This window comes from Narcine bancroftii, chromosome 1, assembly GCF_036971445.1.
Source record: "Narcine bancroftii isolate sNarBan1 chromosome 1, sNarBan1.hap1, whole genome shotgun sequence".
NCBI classification, from domain to species: domain Eukaryota; kingdom Metazoa; phylum Chordata; class Chondrichthyes; order Torpediniformes; family Narcinidae; genus Narcine; species Narcine bancroftii.
In genome coordinates, this window is record NC_091469.1 from 280,768,762 (window position 1) to 280,790,636 (window position 21,875).

At 41.2% G+C, this 21,875-nt stretch overlaps 2 protein-coding genes across 4 annotated transcripts in view; one reads left to right on the forward strand and one right to left on the reverse strand.

Moving 5' to 3' along the window:
• Positions 1–6,871, forward strand: part of LOC138744767 (L-lactate dehydrogenase A chain) — a 77,367-nt gene extending 70,496 nt beyond the window's left edge. For all 3 annotated transcript variants that reach the window (XM_069901430.1, XM_069901421.1, XM_069901411.1), the window contains exons 3-8: positions 1,554–1,671; positions 2,480–2,653; positions 3,526–3,699; positions 4,598–4,715; positions 6,140–6,263; positions 6,455–6,871. In XM_069901430.1, coding sequence (XP_069757531.1) covers positions 1,554–1,671; positions 2,480–2,653; positions 3,526–3,699; positions 4,598–4,715; positions 6,140–6,263; positions 6,455–6,619 — 873 coding nt within the window. In that variant the 3' untranslated portion in view covers positions 6,620–6,871. The remainder of the gene's footprint in view (positions 1–1,553; positions 1,672–2,479; positions 2,654–3,525; positions 3,700–4,597; positions 4,716–6,139; positions 6,264–6,454) is intronic.
• Positions 6,872–7,038: 167 nt separating this feature from the next.
• tsg101a (tumor susceptibility 101a) overlaps positions 7,039–21,875 on the reverse strand; it is a 30,462-nt gene continuing 15,625 nt past the window's right edge. Inside the window, exons 6-10 of the mRNA XM_069901396.1 lie at positions 17,770–17,833; positions 16,572–16,675; positions 10,481–10,683; positions 9,036–9,275; positions 7,039–7,300 (exon numbers count right to left, since the gene is read on the reverse strand). Of these exons, the coding sequence (XP_069757497.1) occupies positions 7,211–7,300; positions 9,036–9,275; positions 10,481–10,683; positions 16,572–16,675; positions 17,770–17,833 (701 nt within the window). The 3' untranslated portion in view covers positions 7,039–7,210. The remainder of the gene's footprint in view (positions 7,301–9,035; positions 9,276–10,480; positions 10,684–16,571; positions 16,676–17,769; positions 17,834–21,875) is intronic.

The window sequence follows — 21,875 nt, forward strand, 5'->3', positions numbered from 1 at the left end:
TAGGGATATTCAACCATTGCAGGAATCTGTCCATAGACAGAATTGTTGGGAAATTCAGATTAATACAAATCAGAATAGAATTCCTGAAATGCCTTATTAATTTGAACATGATGAAACACAATGCTACTGGGTTTTTTTTTAATGAATTTTAGTGATCTGTCTTTTAGCCATAGCTGATTTTAATTGACCAGCTAACAATTTGCCCAATTTATCCCCATGACTTTTAAGTTTAAGAAGTTGGTTTTCAATAGGGTATGTTAAAAGTTAATCATGTTGTGTTTAAAGTTCTACCCTTGTAAAGATCAGCATTAGGCATCCTTAAATATAGTCTATAAATTTATTTAATCTTAGTATTCAATAGTAATAATTCTTCCTTTATACATTTTCTTAACCTAGCTAAATAGGAAATTATTTGTCCCCAAAGGTATGCCCTGAATGTATCACAGTTAAACTCGACACCTCCTCAGTTAAATACGTTAAGAAAAAAAATAAGGTTTCCTCTTTAATAAATATAAAAATCTGATTTCCATTTTCTATCCCCCACTCATGAAGATGTTGACTCTCGTAGGTTTAAGGTTCATTTATTGTCAGGTATGCAAATACACAAAATTTGTTTACTTTAGTTGGCCTAACCAAGAAGAGGAAAAAAGAGCAAAGTCTCCTCAGAGATGTGAAGTGTCTCTGGATTCTGTTACCCCTGATCCCGCCACGTCCTGTACTCCTATAAACTCTGTGGCAACGCTGTAGTGAACCAGGGGTCCAGGAATGCAAGTCCCTCTCCCCCCACGCAGCCCCTGATTCTGAACCTGAAACTATTAGAAATCTTGTCAGCACCTAAGGTATTTCCGTTGCCTTGCTTGCCATCAGCAGCCTCATCGGTCCCAGACCCAACACCTGGTTCCCACAAGCCATTTTCCAACAGCCTGGTGTAAGTCCTTTGGTTGCTAAGCCACACACTGCTTCCCCACCGTGTCGGGACTCCTTCCCTTTTCTTCTTGTTTGGGCTGCCAAGCATGGGCACTGCCATCATGGGCATAGTCCTCTGGATTTTCTGATGCATTAAAGGCTCTGCTGGCTCTGTGCTACAGGTGAATTAAACCTGAACAGGCTGTCAGGCGAGGTGACCAGGTAGTAGGACCCTGCTGAGGAGTGCAGTAAGATGCATTTCTGCTCTTCTGGGTCTACACTAGCAGCAATGCTGTTGTTGAAAGTCATTTCTCTTTGTTCATCTGGCCTTTGTAGAAAGGCTTGCTTACTGGTTGTTCTACTATAAGAAACATGGTCCTGAGAGCAATCATAAATAGAAATTTTGTTTAATTTTGCCCATCCCTTTCCCCAACCTCCCCTCTCCTCCCCAACCTTGTTTTCAGACTCCCCAACCTTGTTTTCAGAGCTATTGAGGCATTTCTCAGTATATAAATTGCTCTCAGGATGAATATTGGGTAATGAAAGAGAATGGCAGACAAACAGTAAATACTGTTGGACACTATGGTAATAGGCCTTCAGAGTCTTGCCCTCTGGAACATAACTGATTCCAAGTTTCCTTGTTCCAGGATCTGGCAGATGAGTTGGCTCTGGTGGATGTAATGGAGGACAAATTAAAGGGAGAGATGATGGATTTACAGCACGGTTCCCTTTTCCTCCACACTTCCAAGATTGTGTCTGGCAAGGGTGAGTGTGATATTGTGGGCAGGAGGAATGGGTGAGGTAGGGGATTCTCTGAGAAGTGACAGCAAGTGTTAGGGGTGGTGGGGGGAACAGAAATGTGGGATTTGGGTAGAAAGATGGGTTGGGGGGGAAAAAATAACATCAAATTGGGTATGAGATTATTATCTCCTCAATTCTAGAACTAATAGTTTAAGTGAAGGATACTGCCTTGCCAACAGACATGCTTGCTTGGCTTTCTCCTGAATAGAGAGCTTCTGAAGCTTGCATTATAGCTTCATCAGTTAGTTACATAATACCATCTTTCAGAAGATGACAGGATTAGAATGACAGTATTCTCCATAAAATGATTACATGTTACAGATATTGCAGATTCATGCTTGGAATAACAGGTATTTCTTGTTTTCAGGCTTTGAAATTGATCAAGGCTCTTGGAGGTGATAGCACAAACTTGTTATGAATTGGCTCAAGTTTGAGGGGGTAGAGAAAAGGATTAAATGAAGGAGTGTGATCATTTGGATAGAATTCATAGACGAAATCCTATGTGACGATCACAAAGAATGTCATTGAATTAAACCATTAATGTCTTATGGTGAACTGGGTAGTTCAGATTTGTAGGACTCGATGATGTAACAATGGGCTTTTTCACCTTCCAAGTGGTGACTGAAATTTTAGTGTCAGGACCTATGGCTTAGAAGTGCTAATGTGCCTGTGGAGAAGGTGATGCAATTCTTTCAAACCCTTTATTAGTTTTGTTGGGTGAGATGTATATTGTTATTGGCAGATGGGACTAACTATTTTGTTCATTTGACAGATTATAGTGTCAGTGCTGGCTCAAAGCTGGTTGTGGTCACTGCTGGTGCTCGGCAGCAGGAGGGAGAAAGCCGCCTGAATCTGGTTCAACGTAATGTGAATATCTTCAAATTTATTATTCCGGATATTGTCAAGCATAGTCCAGACTGTGTCTTACTCATTGTGTCCAACCCAGGTGAGTGCTATCCACTTCCACTGGGGAAAGATCAAGGCCTTAGATTTATTGTGAGTTTGGGATTATAAAAAGGTCTTGTGGTCAAATACTTGCTCGAGGTTCTTTTAGCAGGGAAGCATGATTGATGAAAAGCTACCTGTTTCCACAAGCATGGTGGGATAGATGATCTGTTTTTCCCCCCCTCTCCCCAAGTAATACTTCCTTATTCTAACCAAATGTCAAATATTGAACATGGTCTTAAAAAGAAAATCCAACAAATCTAGCTAAATTGACATTTTAATTCAAAGATTAAATACTTAGACATTGCAGCATGTGTCATTAATCTAGATTCAGTTCATCTGGTCCTTGATTCTAGCTCCCTGCAGCGTTTGCCTAAAGACCTGCACAATTAACTATAACGGTTTTGTGGAGAAATCACTGACATTATGACATCTGCACACTATTTCTATTTCTAAATGGCAACATTTGTCACTGAAAAACCTCTATAGACTATTATCTGTTTGTCTTTAATGTGCCTCTGGTATGTAATTGGTTACATAGAGCATTACAGCACAGTACAGGCCCTTCGCCACATGATGATGTGCTGACCAATATAAACCTTGCACCCATAACCTTTTTTTTCTTGTATCCATGTGCCTGAGAATCTTTTAAATGTCCCCATTGTACTGCCCCCAGTCTGCACCAACTGCTTCAAATGATGGAATTAAAACATATTGGAAGTAGGTCACTTTAAATGATGATTGCAATCAAGCAAAAGAACTAACTTTAATGTATTCTGTTTGCATAATAGTACTAATTGTTACAAGTGATGAAATGATCAGATAAAATCAGTTGTTCTACATTTTTTCTTTCTCTTGCTCTACCCCCCTCAGTGGACATCCTGACTTATGTTGCATGGAAGCTGAGTGGCCTTCCCATGCACCGTGTTATTGGTAGTGGCTGCAACTTGGACTCTGCACGTTTCAGATACCTAATGGGGGAGAGACTGGGAATCCACAGCTCCAGCTGTCATGGCTGGGTGATTGGCGAGCATGGAGACTCTAGTGGTATGTCTTCAGGAGCTGTTCCAATTTATGCTTGAAATTGAAGTAGGTCAAATGTCACATTGGAACCAGACAGTTACTTTGCCTTGAGCTTTACAATCCTTTAACAAATGTGTGTAATAATAGTGAGAGACTTGGGGTTATATGCACTTAATTGTTAGATACATTTTTGAAAGATCAAGGAATTGACAGCAGGGGGAATGAGCATGGAATAAAGGACTGAGGCAGATCAGCTACAATCACGGAACAGCGATGCAAGCTTGAGGGTGCATGTGGCCTACTCCTGTTATTGTTTGAGCCATTGCATCTGATTTCACTGAGATAATGGAATGAAGGGGGGAAAAAAATACATTTATGTACACTACCAAGGAAGAGGTACCATATGTGCCAGTGTATAAGTTGGTCCTTGAATGTTCCCCTAAACCAAAGGTCATTTTATATGCAAGTATAAAATCAAACCTTAACAGCAAAGTCTCAGCGCTCCCCCATGGGCTCCATCCACCCAGACTGACTGTCGTCGGCTCTGTACAGGCTTATTTTAAAATATCCTCATAAAATTTAAACCTTTACTAGGTAATTTGCTTTTAAAATAGTGAATTAGTATATTGAAAGTGCCCAGCAGCATCACTCCACTGATCAGAAGTAACTACCAAAAATTGAGTATAACTCCAAACCTACATTTTAGGTAGAAATTCAGGGGTTGTCTTGTACACGAGTCATCTGAGATGCTTGCATAGACAATAATAGCAGAAATAAGCATCTGTAGGTAAAAACTATAATCATGCCAGACAACTGAAAATAAGTGCTAGGTATTATTTTGAGTTTGTGATGTGATCAATGTTGAGTCATTAAATACTGCTTCTGCATTAATATGCTGTATTTTTCTTGGTTATTTTATCAGTGCCGGTGTGGAGTGGCATGAATGTTGCAGGTGTGAATCTAAAGGAGCTTCACCCTGAAATAGGAACTGACAAGGACAAAGAGGACTGGAAGAAGGTGCACAAGGATGTGGTTGACAGGTGATAACTGCAGTAACTAAACACATTGACAATATATTGTAACCATCTTTTAATTTACATTTTTTATTGGCATACATTTTAGATGGAATTTGGAGAAGCTAGTAATATTTTTTATATTTTAAAAATACCATCATAACCTGTTCCTTGAAGCATCCATCTGCTGAGAAATTGCATTTTAATAATATTTTAACTTGAAACAGTGATCAGCAAAATTTGAAATTATGGTTTGGAGAAATGTGATCAACTGAAACAATATTTTCCAGTTGTGTAGATCTCTAACAAATGTTCTGGAATTTGGTAAGATTCCTGTTACATGTAAAAATGAAAGCTGCTTAGAGTGGATTCAAGACCACTAGAATACATTTAAGTATTACAAAAGTTCCTTTATTTTCATGTAGTAGTACAGACAATGTAATACTACACTAAATTGCCTTCTACCTGCCGTAAAGTAGATAAAGGTTTGCCGTTAGTGTTGCTTGATGCCACTTACAGTGAGAGAAAGAAAAGCAAATTGGAGACCCTTCAGAGTCACTGAGTGTCCTCCAGCACTCCTGCAGCTCCACAGCTCCAGTCATCGCCAACCTGGTTTGGATCTGAATGATCAGGAAGCCTTCAGCGCCTGAGATCCTTCATGAACTCATCTTGCCCTCAGGACCCTCTTCTAATTCCAGCTCTGATACCTGGTTCCCATGAGGTAGCCTCCAACTAAGTCACCCACAGCTTGTGTGGATCCCTCCACCCCTGAGAACCTCCCTGATTCACTGCTGTAGTCATCTCCTCTGCTTCTCCTTCTCAACAGGGGTGTTTTTCCCATTTCTCCTGACCTGCTGAACACAGGCCTCGGCGGTTGAGGATTTGACTTTCACTGTTGGCTCCTGTAGCAGACTGTCTAAAGCCTGTATGAAGCCACCAACATTAGGACTAATCAGTAAAACCCTGGAGTAACACTGCGCTTTGCTCGCCCAGGTGTGCACCAGCTGTGGTGCTATAATTTCTTTTGGAAATTATCTTAGTTACAGTACCCATTCCAGTAAAATTTCACAGTATTGCATAAATATTTATGAAGTACTAGTTAAGTAATTTTCATTTAAGAACTGTTTATGTAGTAGAATTAAACAATGCTCAGTGCAAGTTTATACATAGAGTGCTACTTGGTTAAGACTCTGCCATACTACAGGCAAAGTATGGGAGTGAATGAAAGTCGGTAGTAGTTCCCCCCCCCCCCCCAATAACTTTCTAATTGTATTTGTGAACATTACCAATTTAGTGACATTTTTTGGGAAGAAAGAAACATGTAGTTACCTGGTTTCAAATGAACATTTTATTTTTCTAAATGTAAGAGTTTCAGTTTTGCAATTTAATTCATTAATTTTAAATTAGATGGAAGAGAAAAATGACTAATTTGTCATTTGCTTGTTCCATAGTGCTTATGAGGTGATAAAACTGAAAGGCTACACATCCTGGGCTATTGGGATGTCCGTAGGAGATATGGCAGAAACAATTATGAAAAACCTTCATAGGGTTCATCCAGTTTCTACAATGGTTAAGGTAAGCAATGCTACATGCTGGATTGCATGGCATACAAATCAAGTGCAAGCAAGAAATAGAATTGGTATTATAAAATAGAAGCATAATTGTTCATGACTTCCTGGCCTAAGATGGTAATGCTTAATGAGGTGGGTGGGGGAGAGGAGTTGAATAAGAGCTTCAGCAGACTGACCATCCTGTTCTTCCTCTAGAATTTCTATGGTATTACCAATGAAGTGTTTCTGAGCCTCCCTAGTGTTTTGGATAATCATGGAATTTCTAATGTTGTGAAGATGACACTGAAACCCGACGAAGAAGCGAAGCTGCAGCAGAGCGCCACCACCTTGTGGAACATTCAGAAGGACCTTCAGTTCTGAACCTCTTGCTTTCCTACGTGAAAGTAAACTCCTCTGGTAATTCGCCAGGATGACTCTCCCAATAGCCCAGTTGCTTGTACCCCTGACCTTTCTGCCACGAATATTTGGAGTAAATTATGATTATTTTTCTAGCCCTGATAGTCTGAAGTATGATCATACTGTCTTTCTTACCCAAGCACCTCACTATTGAACATTGACTAGTTATGTAGAGCAGACAGCTTTGTCTGTGAATAAAGTCATTAGCAATTAAAACTTGAATTCATTCTTTTCAATTTTTGAAATAGCCTTATTCACCATTAAATTGGTTTAATTCAAGTAACCCTGTTAAGGAGTTGCATTTTATAACATGGTTTTAATCATCAAATGATCCATGGCTATGAAAGAAAACTCAGAATTCAAATAATTACGATAAGTGTCTGTTAAAGTACAATTTAAAGAATCTTTATTCCATTTCCTACCTCTCCTTAAAGGTTGCAGGGAAATACAAAGTGCCTTCAAAGAAAACAGTCAGTAAACATAATTTACAGTTAGAATATCCAATAACTTATCCTTTCTTTTGAAGTTGGTTAATTGCAAACATCGAAGAATTCTTCAGTACAAGTCACTGAGGCCCGCTGTCTTTCTTGCTTTCTGCATCAGTGCTCGAAGCTGGAATTGTTTGCGAGATAAGAGACGCACGTGCTGTAGAGAGGAGAAAATAAATCTGTTGAAGGCAGCTTTTTGTAAATGGTTAGAGGCCATTTTCTAATTCTGCATGATAAGATCAAACGGGTACAATAAAACCCTTGGTCCATCTTCAAAGGTTTGTGTTACTTCAGGGAACATTTATTATAATTTTAAACTTGTTCTTGGCCAGTTGAATTCAGGATACCAAGAGTTTTACTGTAGTATTTCCATTCTATTTCTTAAATTACCCCTATTCAACATGAATTAAAACTAAAGTATATAGAATAAAACTTGCTTCCCAATATGTTGATTATTAACAACTCTAGTGCATCAAATTCAAATTGGGAGGAGTGCAGAGGGACAAAACTGACAAGTTCATTAAAAAATGCAAACAGTGTTTTGGTAAGATTAGGGAAGTACAATTTAGAAGGTAACATGACCCAGACTTGTAACGAACAGTGTATGAAGTTACCAATGATTAAAAATTGTATATTCATAATTGATGCAAGCTCAATTACACAAAATGTATTAAGTGACCATCTAGCATTTTCAATTTCTCAGGCTTTCTGCAATAATTAATTTCCTTTCTTTTATGCTTGGCTTCCAGTCAAATTCCTGTTACAATTTGAACTGATTCCCTTAGCACTACTCAACAACTGGGATTTGTACCGTGCCCCTTATGTAGTAACTTTGCAAAATGTTTCACTTTAGCCTTAACCAAATTTGACAAGCCATAAGGGGGGTAACAGGTAATTTAAGTAGCATCTTGGAGCACAAACTTGAAGACTGACTTCCAGGGAATAAATTTCAGAAGTGGCCTCTGTTAAACAAGTACAGGTACACAATCCTTTATCCGGACATCTAAAATCCGGCAAATGGGGACTGGCGGTCAGGGAGACGGCAGAACAATTGGGCTGGGCTTTCCGGAATCTGGAACACACAGTCCCCCAAGGGTTCAAGATAAAGGATTGTGTACCTGTAATAGCAAAACAATTGCAATCACTTGGTCTAAAGGTGGAAGAATGGAAATTTAAATATTTGAAAATCAATGTAGGTCTTAGTTATGATCTGAAGTTTGACAATGAAATATAACCTGTATATAGACAATGTCATTCTTATCCATTTCAGAACATCCCAAGAGAATGTGTTTTAAGTAATCTTTCTATAGTGAGTCACAGTTTAACTGTGGAAAATACAGCAAGTTCTCAAATTTGTGCATACCAAATTATGGAAATTATAGCTGTTGTTGACTGAAGTATAAATATTGTTCTGTTGGCCTGTGCAGTTTCAGATAGTTTAAACCACTGGCCCACAATCTGATCGAGGTGACATATCTGAGTCCTGCACTGGCATGTCAGCTGTGATTTTGTTTTTCTTGTGTTCAAATATCTGGGAGGATGATTTGTGATTCAGAGCAAAGCTGGACAAAAAAAAAGTTCATTTTTAGGAAAGGAGAATTTTGATGGAAGCAGAGAGTATGGACTAATTAATGGGATAAGGAATCATTGAGAAATACTCAGAGGACAATAAGGGAGTAATAGGAAATAGATGCAACCTCAAAAACAGAGCTTCACCATACTGATTACAGAATGTGGAACATTCAAGTTGATCAGATAATACTATTTAGGTTTGCTAACCTACTGATGTTGAACCTGGAAAAATGAGATGGATGACAGAAGAACTTGTTACCACAGAAAATAAGCAGGGGATTAGAAACATATCTGTTAGCACACCAGTTCAGACTAGTCACCTTTAAGAAGACTTCCAAATCGATAACATCCCGCCTCAGGGCTTCACCCAGATAGAAAATAGTGTCCTCAATGGCATTCTCTTCTGCATAAAGATTAAGGATTTGTTTGTAGAGGGGTGCTGTTGGCACAACAACCTCGTCAATGTCATTATTTTCAGATTGACTTTCCATTTTCTCCAGCGCAATACTAAGCTCTTCATCCTTTTTCTTTAGTGCTTCGATGTTCTTGTCTACATCAGACTGAGAAAATTACAGGCTTTGAGTTAAAAGCTTGAAACATCTGAAGGAATGGCATTATAAAATACAAATAGGGATGCCAGTTTGCATGAATGATTTACAAACCACAAACAAGTTGACCATCTATTGAGGGTGATACAAGTAACACCACTGAAAATAATTTTCTGACAAGCTTTAGAATTAAGCATTCCAGTAGTGACAGGCAAGGGTGAAGGAAATGTACAAAGGATTGGCGAGATAATAATTTTAATCCAGGTCAGATTACCAAGATGCACAAACAACTCAGGTTTCCTGGGCCAACTGTTTACCATAATGTACAGATAATTACCACATTGCCCTTGTGACTCTTGATGAGATATAGCTGACTGCAAGCTTAAATTAAAACTTCATAATATAATTTGAAAGTTATTATCGCAATACTATTACAGCACCAGCGACCTGGGTTCAAATCTGGCACTGACTGCAGGAGTTTGTATGCTCTCTCCATGTCTGCGATGGTTTCTTCCACTTGCTCTAGTTTCCTACCACCCTTCAAAATGAACAGGGGTTGTAGGTTAATTAGGGTTGCATAGACTTGTGAGTGGAAGGCCCTGTTACTGTGATGCATACTTAAATTTATAAATTTGGAAATATGAAACTCATCATTTTAAATGAAGGTTGGCAATCCCCTGTTCAAATAGGTGGAATAAAACTGAAGGATTAGCTGCATAGCACAGGCAGCTGAATGATGCATCAGATGCACATGTGTCTGCCTGCCTTCTTGTATTCCAACACAGATATGAAAATCTCCCCAGTACTGCAGCTTCCCAGTGTTTCTCTACAGAATGCCTAGCTCTGGTCAAGGCACCAGAGGTGATTTGCAAAATGGGTGAAACTAAGAAAATTTGCTTCACTGGAACTGGCCCATTTTGTTGCAACCACCATCAGTGAACAGACTAAGCTCTTTTCTAAATTATAGGCCATTTTGAAAATACCATCTTACAGCCTAAAGTCGAGACTGATTTTAATGCATTGAGAGAATCATGAAGGAAGTGGGCCAACAATGGAATTCTGAGCTCACTAATATGTCTGGTTAAAAGTCTCATCAGAAGCTGATTTAAATAAAAATGATTGGGTTGATATTTCCAGCAAATTTATAGTGCTGTAAGTAATGAGACCTGCTTCCACTGTGCTCAGTTATAAAAGTTAGACATCTTTTTCAGACTTACCATTTCCTGATCCAAGTGACTGACCATCATTTCCAACTTCTGGTGGCCTTTCTTTAAGTCCTCCTCTGTTCGTTTGAGGGCATCAAGTTCAGCCTGGGCACGGTCCATTTCTTCTTTCATCCGCCAGCGCAGTTTATCACTAACTGCAGAGATCAGTGAAGCACGGATTGTGTCCTCACTGATAGTGTTATCTCTGGTAGGACCTGCAAAACAAAAAGCATGCCTGTTGCCAAATAATTAGTAACTGAGGAAATGTTCAGCAAACTGATCAGAACAAAAAATATATGCGTACCCTCGAGTCTTGGGATAGATTTAATTCAAGCATTGATTCATTTTCTCAGAAAGATACACCAAAAATCAACTCTCCTTCTAGTGTTAGATATCCTCAAAAAAGCTTTGAATAAAACTTTATCATCTTTGTTTTTCTAAATGGCAATGAAGTCAGTCTGCATGAATAAATGTTAATGCAAATGGGAAAAATTTAAATTGTGACATGGATGGACCTAAACAGAATTCTTTTAGTTGTGGGATGGTGAATAAACTGAAATTATCAAAAATATTCCCTGAGAAAGCAAAGGTAGGGTTAGGTAAGCTGAAGTTAAAAGTATTGGAAGATATTCCAATTTTTGTTATAGTGAAACCACATATTTGTCAAATAATTAAAAATATAGTGGACTCCCAACTAAAGGACAAATAAGATTTGCCGAACGGAACCTTTCACTATTTTCTCCAGTGGAGATCCTTCCTGAGGGAAAAATAGGGCCCTACAATGACTCCCAAATTTATATCCAGAATATACTTTGTATGTCAAAATGAAAGCCCAAAACGGATCTTGCAAAGATCAAGAGAGAGGTAGGAGTTGGACTTGGGAATAACAATTGATGAAGAGTGTTGGTCAGATTTATGTATGGAGAGCATGACATCAGTGATCAACATCAGATTTAGTTTGGTACAATACAATTTCTTACACCAATTATACCTGATATCACTAAAATTACATAAAGGGAAAACCAAGGATATCAGAAATTTAGTTCAGATGGAGGTTACAAATTGGTACTTTTATATATACACTCCACATGCACAAAGGAGAGACCCTTTTGGCTTGAATTATCTATTAACTAGGATTACGGAATAGACTTCCCACTGGACCCGGAGTTGGTTGTATTTTTTGGGAAACCTGGTGGACGTGGGCAGAAATTAACAAATTCCAAATTAATTTTGTAAATATCGCCCTGTCAGTAGCAAAAAAAGTACTGCAATCACCTGTAAGCCCGACTCCCCCCGCTCATCACTCGATGGTCCATGGAGATGCACAACTGTGCTCCCATGGAGAAGATAGCATAATTTAAGAAATAAATACAAACACTTTTGTCAAAATATGGCAACCTTATCTAGAGTACTTTGGTGCCCAGTTATAACAAGAGCTCACAGATCGAAAAAGAAATCAGACAAAACATGTAAAGACTGCAGCAGTGAAACACCTCAAAGAGTGGATATAGCTTAGAAAGACTGGTGGGACGCTGAATTTTTCTATACTATTTTCTAACTCTTTAGTTGCTTTGATTTCTTTTGATGTTTGGTGGGATATTGTACTTCAATCTCAGAAGAGATTTGTACTAAAAGAATAATGACTATGTTTTCAAAAATGATACATGCTCGTTTTGAAAAATGAAAATAAAATTTTCCAAAAAAAAAAAGTGGACTCCAAGTATATAATATGCTGAGTTGAGGGAAGCATTTTAATATTAAAGTTTTGAGATGAGCTTAAAATGCATGAGAAATGCACATCTTTTCTCCATGGTTTTATGGTCAGAGTAAATCTGAACAGAAACAAGCACTTGGGCGCAATTCATCCATGCAACCAAGTTGCCTATCTACATGCCCTTGTTTCATACTTTGCCTTAGCCAGAGGTAAAGACTGTCTATTCACCTAGTCTATGACCCTAATTATTTTCTCTCTGATAAGATCACCCCTCAGCCTCACCTTATAACTCAGGCCATCGAATTCAATTACATCCTCACAATCTATTTTGTGCCCTTTCTATTCTTAATGGCATCTTTCCTATAGCAGGGTGACCAAAACTGAACACAGTACCCTGAATATGCCCTTACCAATATCTAATACAGCTGTATGTAACATGGGATTGTATACAGACCACCCAATAGTAAATGAGAATTGGAGGAGCAAATCGGTAGAGATAGCAGACAACTTCAGGAAACACAAGATTGTGATTGTAGATTTCATCTTTCACATCGTGACTCAGACTCCCATACTGTAAAAGGGCTGGATGGCTTGGAGTTTGTCAATGTGTTTAGGAAAGTTTAAATCAAGATATAGAGGTGCCAACTTGAGAGAATGCAATAGTGGATCTCCTTTTAGGGAACAAGGCACAACAGGTGATGATGGGGAACATTTTGGGTCCGGTGATCATCATGCCATTAGATTCAAGTTAATTATGGAGAATGATAGGTCAGGGCCTCAAGCTGAGATTCTAAATTGGAGAAAGGCTAATTTTGAGGAAATGAGAAAGAATCCAGAATGCTTGAATTGGGATGTTGTTTTCTGGCAAGGATGTGCGAGTAAGGTGAAATGTTGAGAGTACAGAGTCTGTGCATATAAAAGAAATGCAAGAAAAACCTCAAAAAAGAAATCCAGAAAGGCTAAAAAAAAAATACAAGGTTGCTTTGGCAGACAATGAGAAAGAAAATTCCAAGGGTTCCTACAAGTATATAAAGAGCAAAAGAATAAGGAACAAAATTGGACCTCTTGAAGATCAGTGGTCAGCTATGTATGGAGCCAAAAGAGAAGGGGGGGGGGGGGGAAACACTTAAATGGTCTTTTTGCATCAGAATTCACTCAGGAAATTGGCAGTCAAGGGAAATATGAAAAACAAGCAGTGAGGTCATGGGACCTACACTGATTAAAAAGGTGGAGGTGCTTCCTGTCTTAAAGCAAATATGGGTGGATAAATCACCAGGGCCTGACAAGACATTCAATCAGACCTCGATGGAGGCTAGTGTGTAAATTGCAGGGGCTCTAGTAGAATTATTTAAAATGTCCTTAGCCATGGGAGTAGTGCCATGTGATTGGAGAGTAGCTCATATTGTTCCATTGTTTATAAAAGGCTCCAAAAGTAACCCTGGAAAATATAGGTCGGTGAGTCTGACGTCAGTAGTATATAAGTTATTGGAAGGTATTCCAAGAGATCAGATATATAATTATTTGGATAGCCAGGGACAGATTAGGGATAGTCAACATGGATTAGTGCTAGTAGGTTGTGTTTAACCAATCTGTTGAGTTTTCAAGGAGGTTACCAGGAAAGTTGATGAAGTAAAGTCCATGGATGCTGTCTACATGGACTTTAGTAAGGCCTTTGAAAGGTATCACATGGGAGGTTAGTCAGGAAAATTCAGACACTCGGTATTAATGATGAAGTAGTAAAATGGATTCTATAATGTCTGGACAGAAGAAGTAGTGGTGGATGATTGCTTCTCAGACTGGAGACTTGTAATTAGTGGTGTGCTTCAGGGATCGGTGCTGGGACCATTGTTTGTCATCTATATCAATGATCTGAATGATAATGTGGTAAATTGGATCAGCAAGTTTACTGATGACACAAAGATTGTGGACAGCTTGGAAACTTCAAAGCTTGCAGAGAGATCTGAATCAGCTGAAAAAATGGGCTGAAAAATGGCAGATGGAATTTAATGCAGACAAGTGTGAAATGTTGCATTTTAAAAGGACAAAGACGGTAAATGGTAGGGCATTGAGGAGTGCGGTAGAACAGAGGGACCTAGGAATATAGATACATAATTCCCTAAACAGATAGATAGGGTTGTAAAGAGAGCTTTTGGCATATTGGTCTTAATAAATCAAATTACTGAGTTTCAGAGTTGAGACGTTATGGTAAAGTTGTATAAGATATTGGTCATCAAGCGCTGAAGAGCTGGCTCTGAATGGCTCCTGCTTTGCGGAAACTGCCAAAATGTTTGGCCTGGAAGTCAGCCTGAAGAAAACTGAGGTCCTCCATCAGCCAGCTCCCCACCATGACTACCAGCCCCCCCACATCTCCATCGGGCACACAAAACTCAAAACGGTCAACCAGTTTACCTATCTCGGCTGCACCATTTCATCAGATGCAAGGATCGACAATGAGATAGACAACAGACTCGCCAAGGCAAATAGCGCCTTTGGAAGACTACACAAAAGAGTCTGGAAAAACAACCAACTGAAAAACCTCACAAAGATAAGCGTATACAGAGCCGTTGTCATACCCAGACTCCTGTTCGGCTCCGAATCATGGGTCCTCTACCGGCACCACCTACGGCTCCTAGAACGCTTCCACCAGCGTTGTCTCCGCTCCATCCTCAACATCCATTGGAGCGCTCACACCCCTAACGTCGAGGTACTCGAGATGGCAGAGGTCGACAGCATCGAGTCCACGCTGCTGAAGATCCAGCTGCGCTGGATGGGTCACGTCTCCAGAATGGAGGACCATCGCCTTCCCAAGATCGTATTATATGGCGAGCTCTCCACTGGCCACCGTGACAGAGGTGCACCAAAGAAAAGGTACAAGGACTGCCTAAAGAAATCTCTTGGTGCCTGCCACATTGACCACCGCCAGTGGGCTGATAACGCCTCAAACCGTGCATCTTGGCGCCTCACAGTTTGGCGGGCAGCAGCCTCCTTTGAAGAAGACCGCAGAGCCCACCTCACTGACAAAAGGCAAAGGAGGAAAAACCCAACACCCAACCCCAACCAACCAATTTTCCCTTGCAACCGCTGCAATCGTGTCTGCCTGTCCCGCATCGGACTGGTCAGCCACAAACGAGCCTGCAGCTGACGTGGACTTTTTACCCCCTCCATAAATCTTCGTCCGCGAAGCCAAGCCAAAGAAGAGAGATAAGATATTGGTGAGACCAAATTTAGAGTATTATGTGCAGCTTCTGTCACGTAACTACAGGAAGGATATCAATAAGATAGAAAGAATGCAGAGGATGTTGCCCAGACTTCATGAACTTCAGGGAAAGATTAAACAGGTTAGGACTTTATTCCCTGGGGCATAGCAGAATGAGGGGAGACTTGATTGAGGTATTTAAAATTATGAGGGGGATAGACAGAGTAAATAAAGGTTGGCTTTTCCCACTGACGGTAGGTGAGATACAAAGGGGAAAAGTTTAGGGGAACTTCTTCAAAGTGGTGGGAGTGTGGAACAAGCTGCCAGCTGAAATGGTAAATGTGGGCTCAATTTTAACATTCAAAAAGAATGGGGACAGATACATGGATGGACTAGGTGCAGGTCAGTGGGACTAGGTAGAAAAATGGTTCGGCCCAGACGAGAAGGGCAGAAGTGGACTGTTTCTGTGCTGTAATGTTCTATGGTTCTAGTCTATGCCAAAACATTTTTCTGCTCAGTCCCACCAACTATAAATTTAAAAAAATTCTTATTACTATAAAAATTAGAGGTTTACAATGCTGGTTTTTATATTCAGGGGAATCTCAATTGGAATTCTGGTACAGGTATATTGTATTTAGTACAAGAGGCAAGTTTTCCCCTGCCTAGCAGTTGCTCATGGCTGTCTGTTAAGGTTAGAGTCAGCAAAATGTAAAAGATTCCTTTATGTTAAACTTAATAGGCTTCTGGTGCATGATAAATGTGAAGCTAGAGGTCAGCTATGATTCCAGTTCCTGATATAGCCCTGTGACATTAAGAAGCTGAGTTGGCTGACCTTTATTAACGCACCAGAGAATTAAAGAGGACTCTGGGTTCCTGGGCTAAGAGGGAAAAAGGCAACAGGGGTTCCTACTCTTGATCTCCACAATGATTTTTGTAAGCAAGCACACATGTGGGAATTCAATGTTGGACAGGTTTTGTTGTGACCAAATAACTGGCAAAGGGCTATTGCCCACTTGCCAGGAAATTGGAGATGAGCTTTAACCTGCATTTTATTTTTCCACTGCTATGCCTAAAGGAGAAGAATTAAGCACTATCCTATATTGCATTATCCTAAAAGGAGCCAATTAATAATTAGTCATATTCCAGCTTTTATATCATTTCCAGGTATCCATCAAGCATCATTGTTCTCTTACCAACACCTGCAGCAGGAGACTGGCTAGAATAAGGATGTTGCTGTGTAGTGCCTGTAGTTGGAGGATATGAACCTGAAGGGGGGTAGGGAAATCCTGGAAACCCACTGGAAGAAAGAAAATCAAGTTTAATTGCATTATAAAAATCAAGTGAAATCAGAGTACAATAACTGAAAGGAAGCACGCCAGCCTGAAAGTGGCACCAGCTGCCAGTGAAACGTCGATACAAGACCCCACCATGACATCTGGTCACAGGGTCAACCTGAAAGGTCCGAAGCAGGGAGAGGTGCCACGGAACAAACACTGGCTCCTGAGTCCCAGCCCCGACGTCTCGCGCCGGCCGCCCAGTCCCGACAGCAGTGGGGATTTGGGTCGCCAGCTGACTGTCATCAGCCCGGCCCCTGCTAGGCACCTGAAAGCTGCTAGCCACTTTGCCTGGTGTTGCTTTCAGATCCAACAGGGGATTCTCCAAGCCAGAGAATATACCTACAGGAGGAAGGTGAGGTAAGTGCTCCTCCTGGCCAGGTTCTCCACTTTCAGTGGCCACCCGACAGCTGGATTGGAGTAGAATAGGTAGCTTTACAATCGGGTATTCTGGCCACCTGAAAGTGGCTTTGTAGTCAGAGTATTCCCAAATTCTCATGCTTGCTGCTTGTATATTCACTAAACAATATCACCAGCAAGCAACTAGCCTTCATACTCCAAGTCAACAGTGCTGTGGGAATACCATGTGACTTGCAATAGTCCAAGACTTGCAACAGTTGCAACTTGCTTTCTCCTGGGCTGTTCGGGTTAGAGATAAAAAGTAATTCTGAAAGTGACCCCCACATCCCAATAAATTTTTAAAAAAAGGAAATTTTGCAATAAAAAAATGATCCATTGCTACATTTCATCGGGTATGGTTCTAGAACACTGAATACAGTTAAAATATTTCAGAGGGATCCATTTCCAGTGATTTGCATCTTTAATCTTGTCAAAAAGTCGGGAGGACAAGCTTCACTAGAGGATCATCACACTATTTTGGTCGTTCAAAAAGAAATATGGAAAATTTACATCAATCAGAAAGGAGAGAGGTGATTTTAACATCCAACAGCACTAAGAAATACCAACCAACATTACATGCCAAAATGTAGCATTCAAATAGGCATTTTAACACTTTTAAAATACAGCTCAGTATTACTTGGGTAAATATAAATCATACCTTGCACCGGGATGGCCTGATGGATATGGTGCCACTCCAGCTGTCAATCCAGGCATGTAGGAAGCTGAAATAAGAAAACAAATCAGCAAAGTATATTAATGTTGATTTGAAACAGCATACAGAACAATACGCATGCCCAACAGCACCACAAGTTCTTCAACAATTATTTTAACATTGTCAGAAAATATTGAACTGCACGTTTCACAAACATTTCTATGACTGATTCCACCTGCATTGAATTCGCCCATCGTTATTGAATGAAGATCTACTGAGACCAATGCCTGAAGAGGGCGCACAAAATCAGTGAACTGGTGCGGACTCGAAAGGCCAACATGGCCTGTTTCCGCTCCGTAAATGGTTATATGGTTATATGGATTAGACAATCCTGGTTGAGAACACGTGACTCTCATTCTTTCCCCTATTCTGGTGAGGAGCAGCAGGTTTAAAGGAGGTGTTCAGGGCAAATACTTTGCTCTGCTGTAGAAATCTTTCGTAAACCTGTCAGAAAAAACTGTGCCAACGGAACTGACTGATGTGCAGATTCCTGTTGCCCTAACGACTCTACATGTGGTACTTTCTGCTTAAGAAGGTGGATGGGTGCATCAGCAGAGTCCCCTCAGGCGACTGACAAACTACTGACCTTCCAACCATCCACTTGCCAGTCCATAATGCTGCTGGATAGGAATAAGGGAATATATATGGTAAGGCCTCATTTGACTTGGGAACAAGTTAGAGAGGTCACTCAGTTGACGGATGAGGAGAGGCCGTTAGAGAGCAAGAACATGCAGGATATTAGCAGAACTTGACCTGCTATTTTCTACATCCCTGTTCTACTCAACTTTTCAAGCTCCTTTTTTTTACTGCACCTGTTAGTTATCAACCAAATGACCTCCATAACCTTACCCCATAATGGAGAAAGACCATTCAGAAGAGTACAAAAGCCATGCAAAAGTGGTGTGAGGAGCCACTGCTGGTCCCACTGTGGAAAAGTATGCATTTCTTATACTGAAAAACCACAAAACCAGTCTGGAAGTAAGCCATCCTGAAGGAATGCTTAAAAAAGGTTTCTGAGAAGGAAAATTAAGGTAGTTCCTTCAGAAGTTACATTTATATTTAGTAAATTTGATACTGAAGAACTTAAATCTAGTTCTGCTCCTGTAGTTGCCATAACATTGGAAATGGATATCTGACACAAAAAGGAGAAATAAGCAACATTTTTGGACACTTAAGAAATTAAGATGTGTCATGGAAATAAATGGCACAAACAATTAGTCTTGACACAGTAGACAAGACTAGCTTCTTTTCTATAAAAATAAACAGATGGCGATTTATCATTATTTCAGACTATTAACGACACTTCCTAGACCACACATGTCAAACTCTGGCCCGCGGGCCAAATTTGGACCGCGATATAATTATATTTAGCCCATAAGATCATTTCAAAAATGTATTAGAGGTGGCCCGCTGGCTGCCGCGCCAGTATAGCGCATGCACAGTAATACTACAAATCCCAGAATGCATTGGCATCAGCCCGCTAATCGCCCCCACCACCTCTGATAACGTTGCAGGGTCTCACCGTGGACTATGGTTTTGGGGCCTGGCCGGTGTCAGGGGAAGACAAGGCCGCTTCCCAGCGCCCGGAACCGGAGGCCTCGGGCCTGACCTCACCAGGACCGTTGACAACTCCCCCTCCCTGCCGCAGGCCGAGCCGCGACTCACGGTGACGGGGCCGCTGATCCCCCGAGATGCCGCCCTGCAGCGAGAGCCGATGCCCCCGCACTGTCGTGTCCCCCCCACCCGCCCCCCCCACCGCAGCGCGGCCTGGCCGGTGTCAGGGGAAGCCAAGGCCGCTTCCCAGCGCCCGGAACCGGAGGCCGCGGGCCTGACCTCGCCAGGACCGTTGCCCACTCCCCCTCCCTGCCGCAGGCCGACCCGCGACTCACAGTGATGGGGCCGCTGATCTGCCGAGATACTCCCGCACTGTCGTGTCCCCCCCGCCCACTCCCCCACCGCAGCGCGGCCTGGCCGGTGTCAGGGGAAGCCAAAGCCACTTCCCAGCGCCCGGAACCGGAGGCCTCGGGCCTGACCTCGCCAGGACCGTTGACAACTCCCCCTCCCTGCCGCAGGCTGAGCCGCGACTCACGATGACGGGGCCGCTGATCTGCCGAGATGCTCCCGCACTGTCGTGTCCCCCCCACCGCAGCGCGGCCTGGCCGGTGTCAGGGGAAGCCAAGTCCGCTTCCCAGCGCCCAGAACCGGAGGCCTCGGGCCTGACCTCGCCAGGACCGTTGCCCACTCCCCCTCCCTGCCGCAGGACGACCCGCGGCTCACGGTGACGGGGCCGCTGATCCGCCGAAATGCCGCCCTGCAGCGAGAGCCGATGCCCCCGCACTGTCGTTGTCCAACCCGATCGCCCGCAAACCCCGCCCTCCCGCACACAGGCCTGAGTAAGTATTATGAACTTTAATCTCAGGATAAAATGATCTTCCAATAGTTTCATGTCACAGTGATAAATATATTCCTGGTTAAAAATGGTCCTGCTCCTGGATACAAGCTCATTAGGCATAAAACTTGAAAAGTGTGTCAATCAAAGGAACCAATGGAAAAAGAGTATGGCAAATAACCCTGCTAGAGTTCATGCCCACAATCAGTCACCCATTTGATTGTTTCAGGAATCATGTTATTCTCCCACATTCTCAATAGCCCTCAGATTTTACTATTCGACAGCACACTAGCAACATTTGACAAATCCTCTATAGAGAAATATTATTTATTGAATATTTTATTTCTCATTTGTTAATGCTTCTGGAAAGAGTTTATCCAAAACTATGATTAAACATTTATTTTAATAAGAAAAAGTTTAACATTACATATGTTGAAAGAAGAGAAAACATGCAGATGTTGTTGAAAATTTTCAATAAATATTTAGTTCGGCCCTCGACTTAGTCCAAGTTTTTAATTTTGGCCCTCCGTGAATTTGAGTTTGACACCCCTGTCCTAGACGATACTAAGTAACTAGTCTGTCCACATCAGCTCACAGCAGTTATTTAATGACCGTTAATATTAAAGCACATTCATGTAATTTGTTAACATCTGCTAAACATGGAGGCTGCCCTTCAAATGTTCTTACATCAGTCTCTGACATTAATTTCCATTATACATTTTGGAGCATCACCAAGATTAAATATTTATTACCTTTGAAATACAAGATTTATTGTGAATTAACAGCATCTAAAGATTTGAATAGTTTATTTTAAGGGTTAATATGATTTTCATTTTGTGGTTTCCCATTATGCTAATAAATTGGAATAAAATGTAAATGTAAATTCATTTTCTGCTGGAGCATGATCAGGTCCTTTATATGCGATAATTGAGATCATTTATGTGCAAAAATTAAAACAGCCTGGTCATATCCAGACATATTAACACAGACATGCACTGAATGGTGAACTCTATAATAATGCCTCAACATGGAGTCCAAGTTTAAGAATTTACTTGCCACCCTAAATTAATACAGAAAATCCTTTCAATAGATATTCAGGTAACATAAATTTCCCCTTAAGAATTCACAAATCACTCTGCAAAAATTTGAGATAGGAATAAAATTCTCGCTCACAGAATTCGCTGGATAAAAAAAAACAAAACTTATTTATCTTTAACTTGGATTTCTTGACACAAATGCAGATGATGTGGCTATACACTTTGGAAATAAAAGCACAACATGGGCTGTTTTTAGGAACATTTTTTCGTTGGCTTGGCTTCGCGGACGAAGATTTATGGAGGGGGTAAAAATCCACGTCAGCAGCAGGCTCGTTTGTGGCTGACAAGTCCGATGCGGGACAGGCAGACACGGTTGCAGCGGCTGCAGGGGAAAATTGGTTGGTTGGGGTTGGGTGTTGGGTTTTTCCTCCTTTGCCTTTTGTCAGTGAGGTGGGCTCTGCGGTCTTCTTCAAAGGAGGTTGCTGCCCGCCAAACTGTGAGGCGCCAAGATGCACGGTTTGAGGCGTTATCAGCCCACTGGCGGTGGTCAATGTGGCAGGCACCAAGAGATTTCTTTAGGCAGTCCTTGTACCTTTTCTTTGGTGCACCTCTGTCACGGTGGCCAG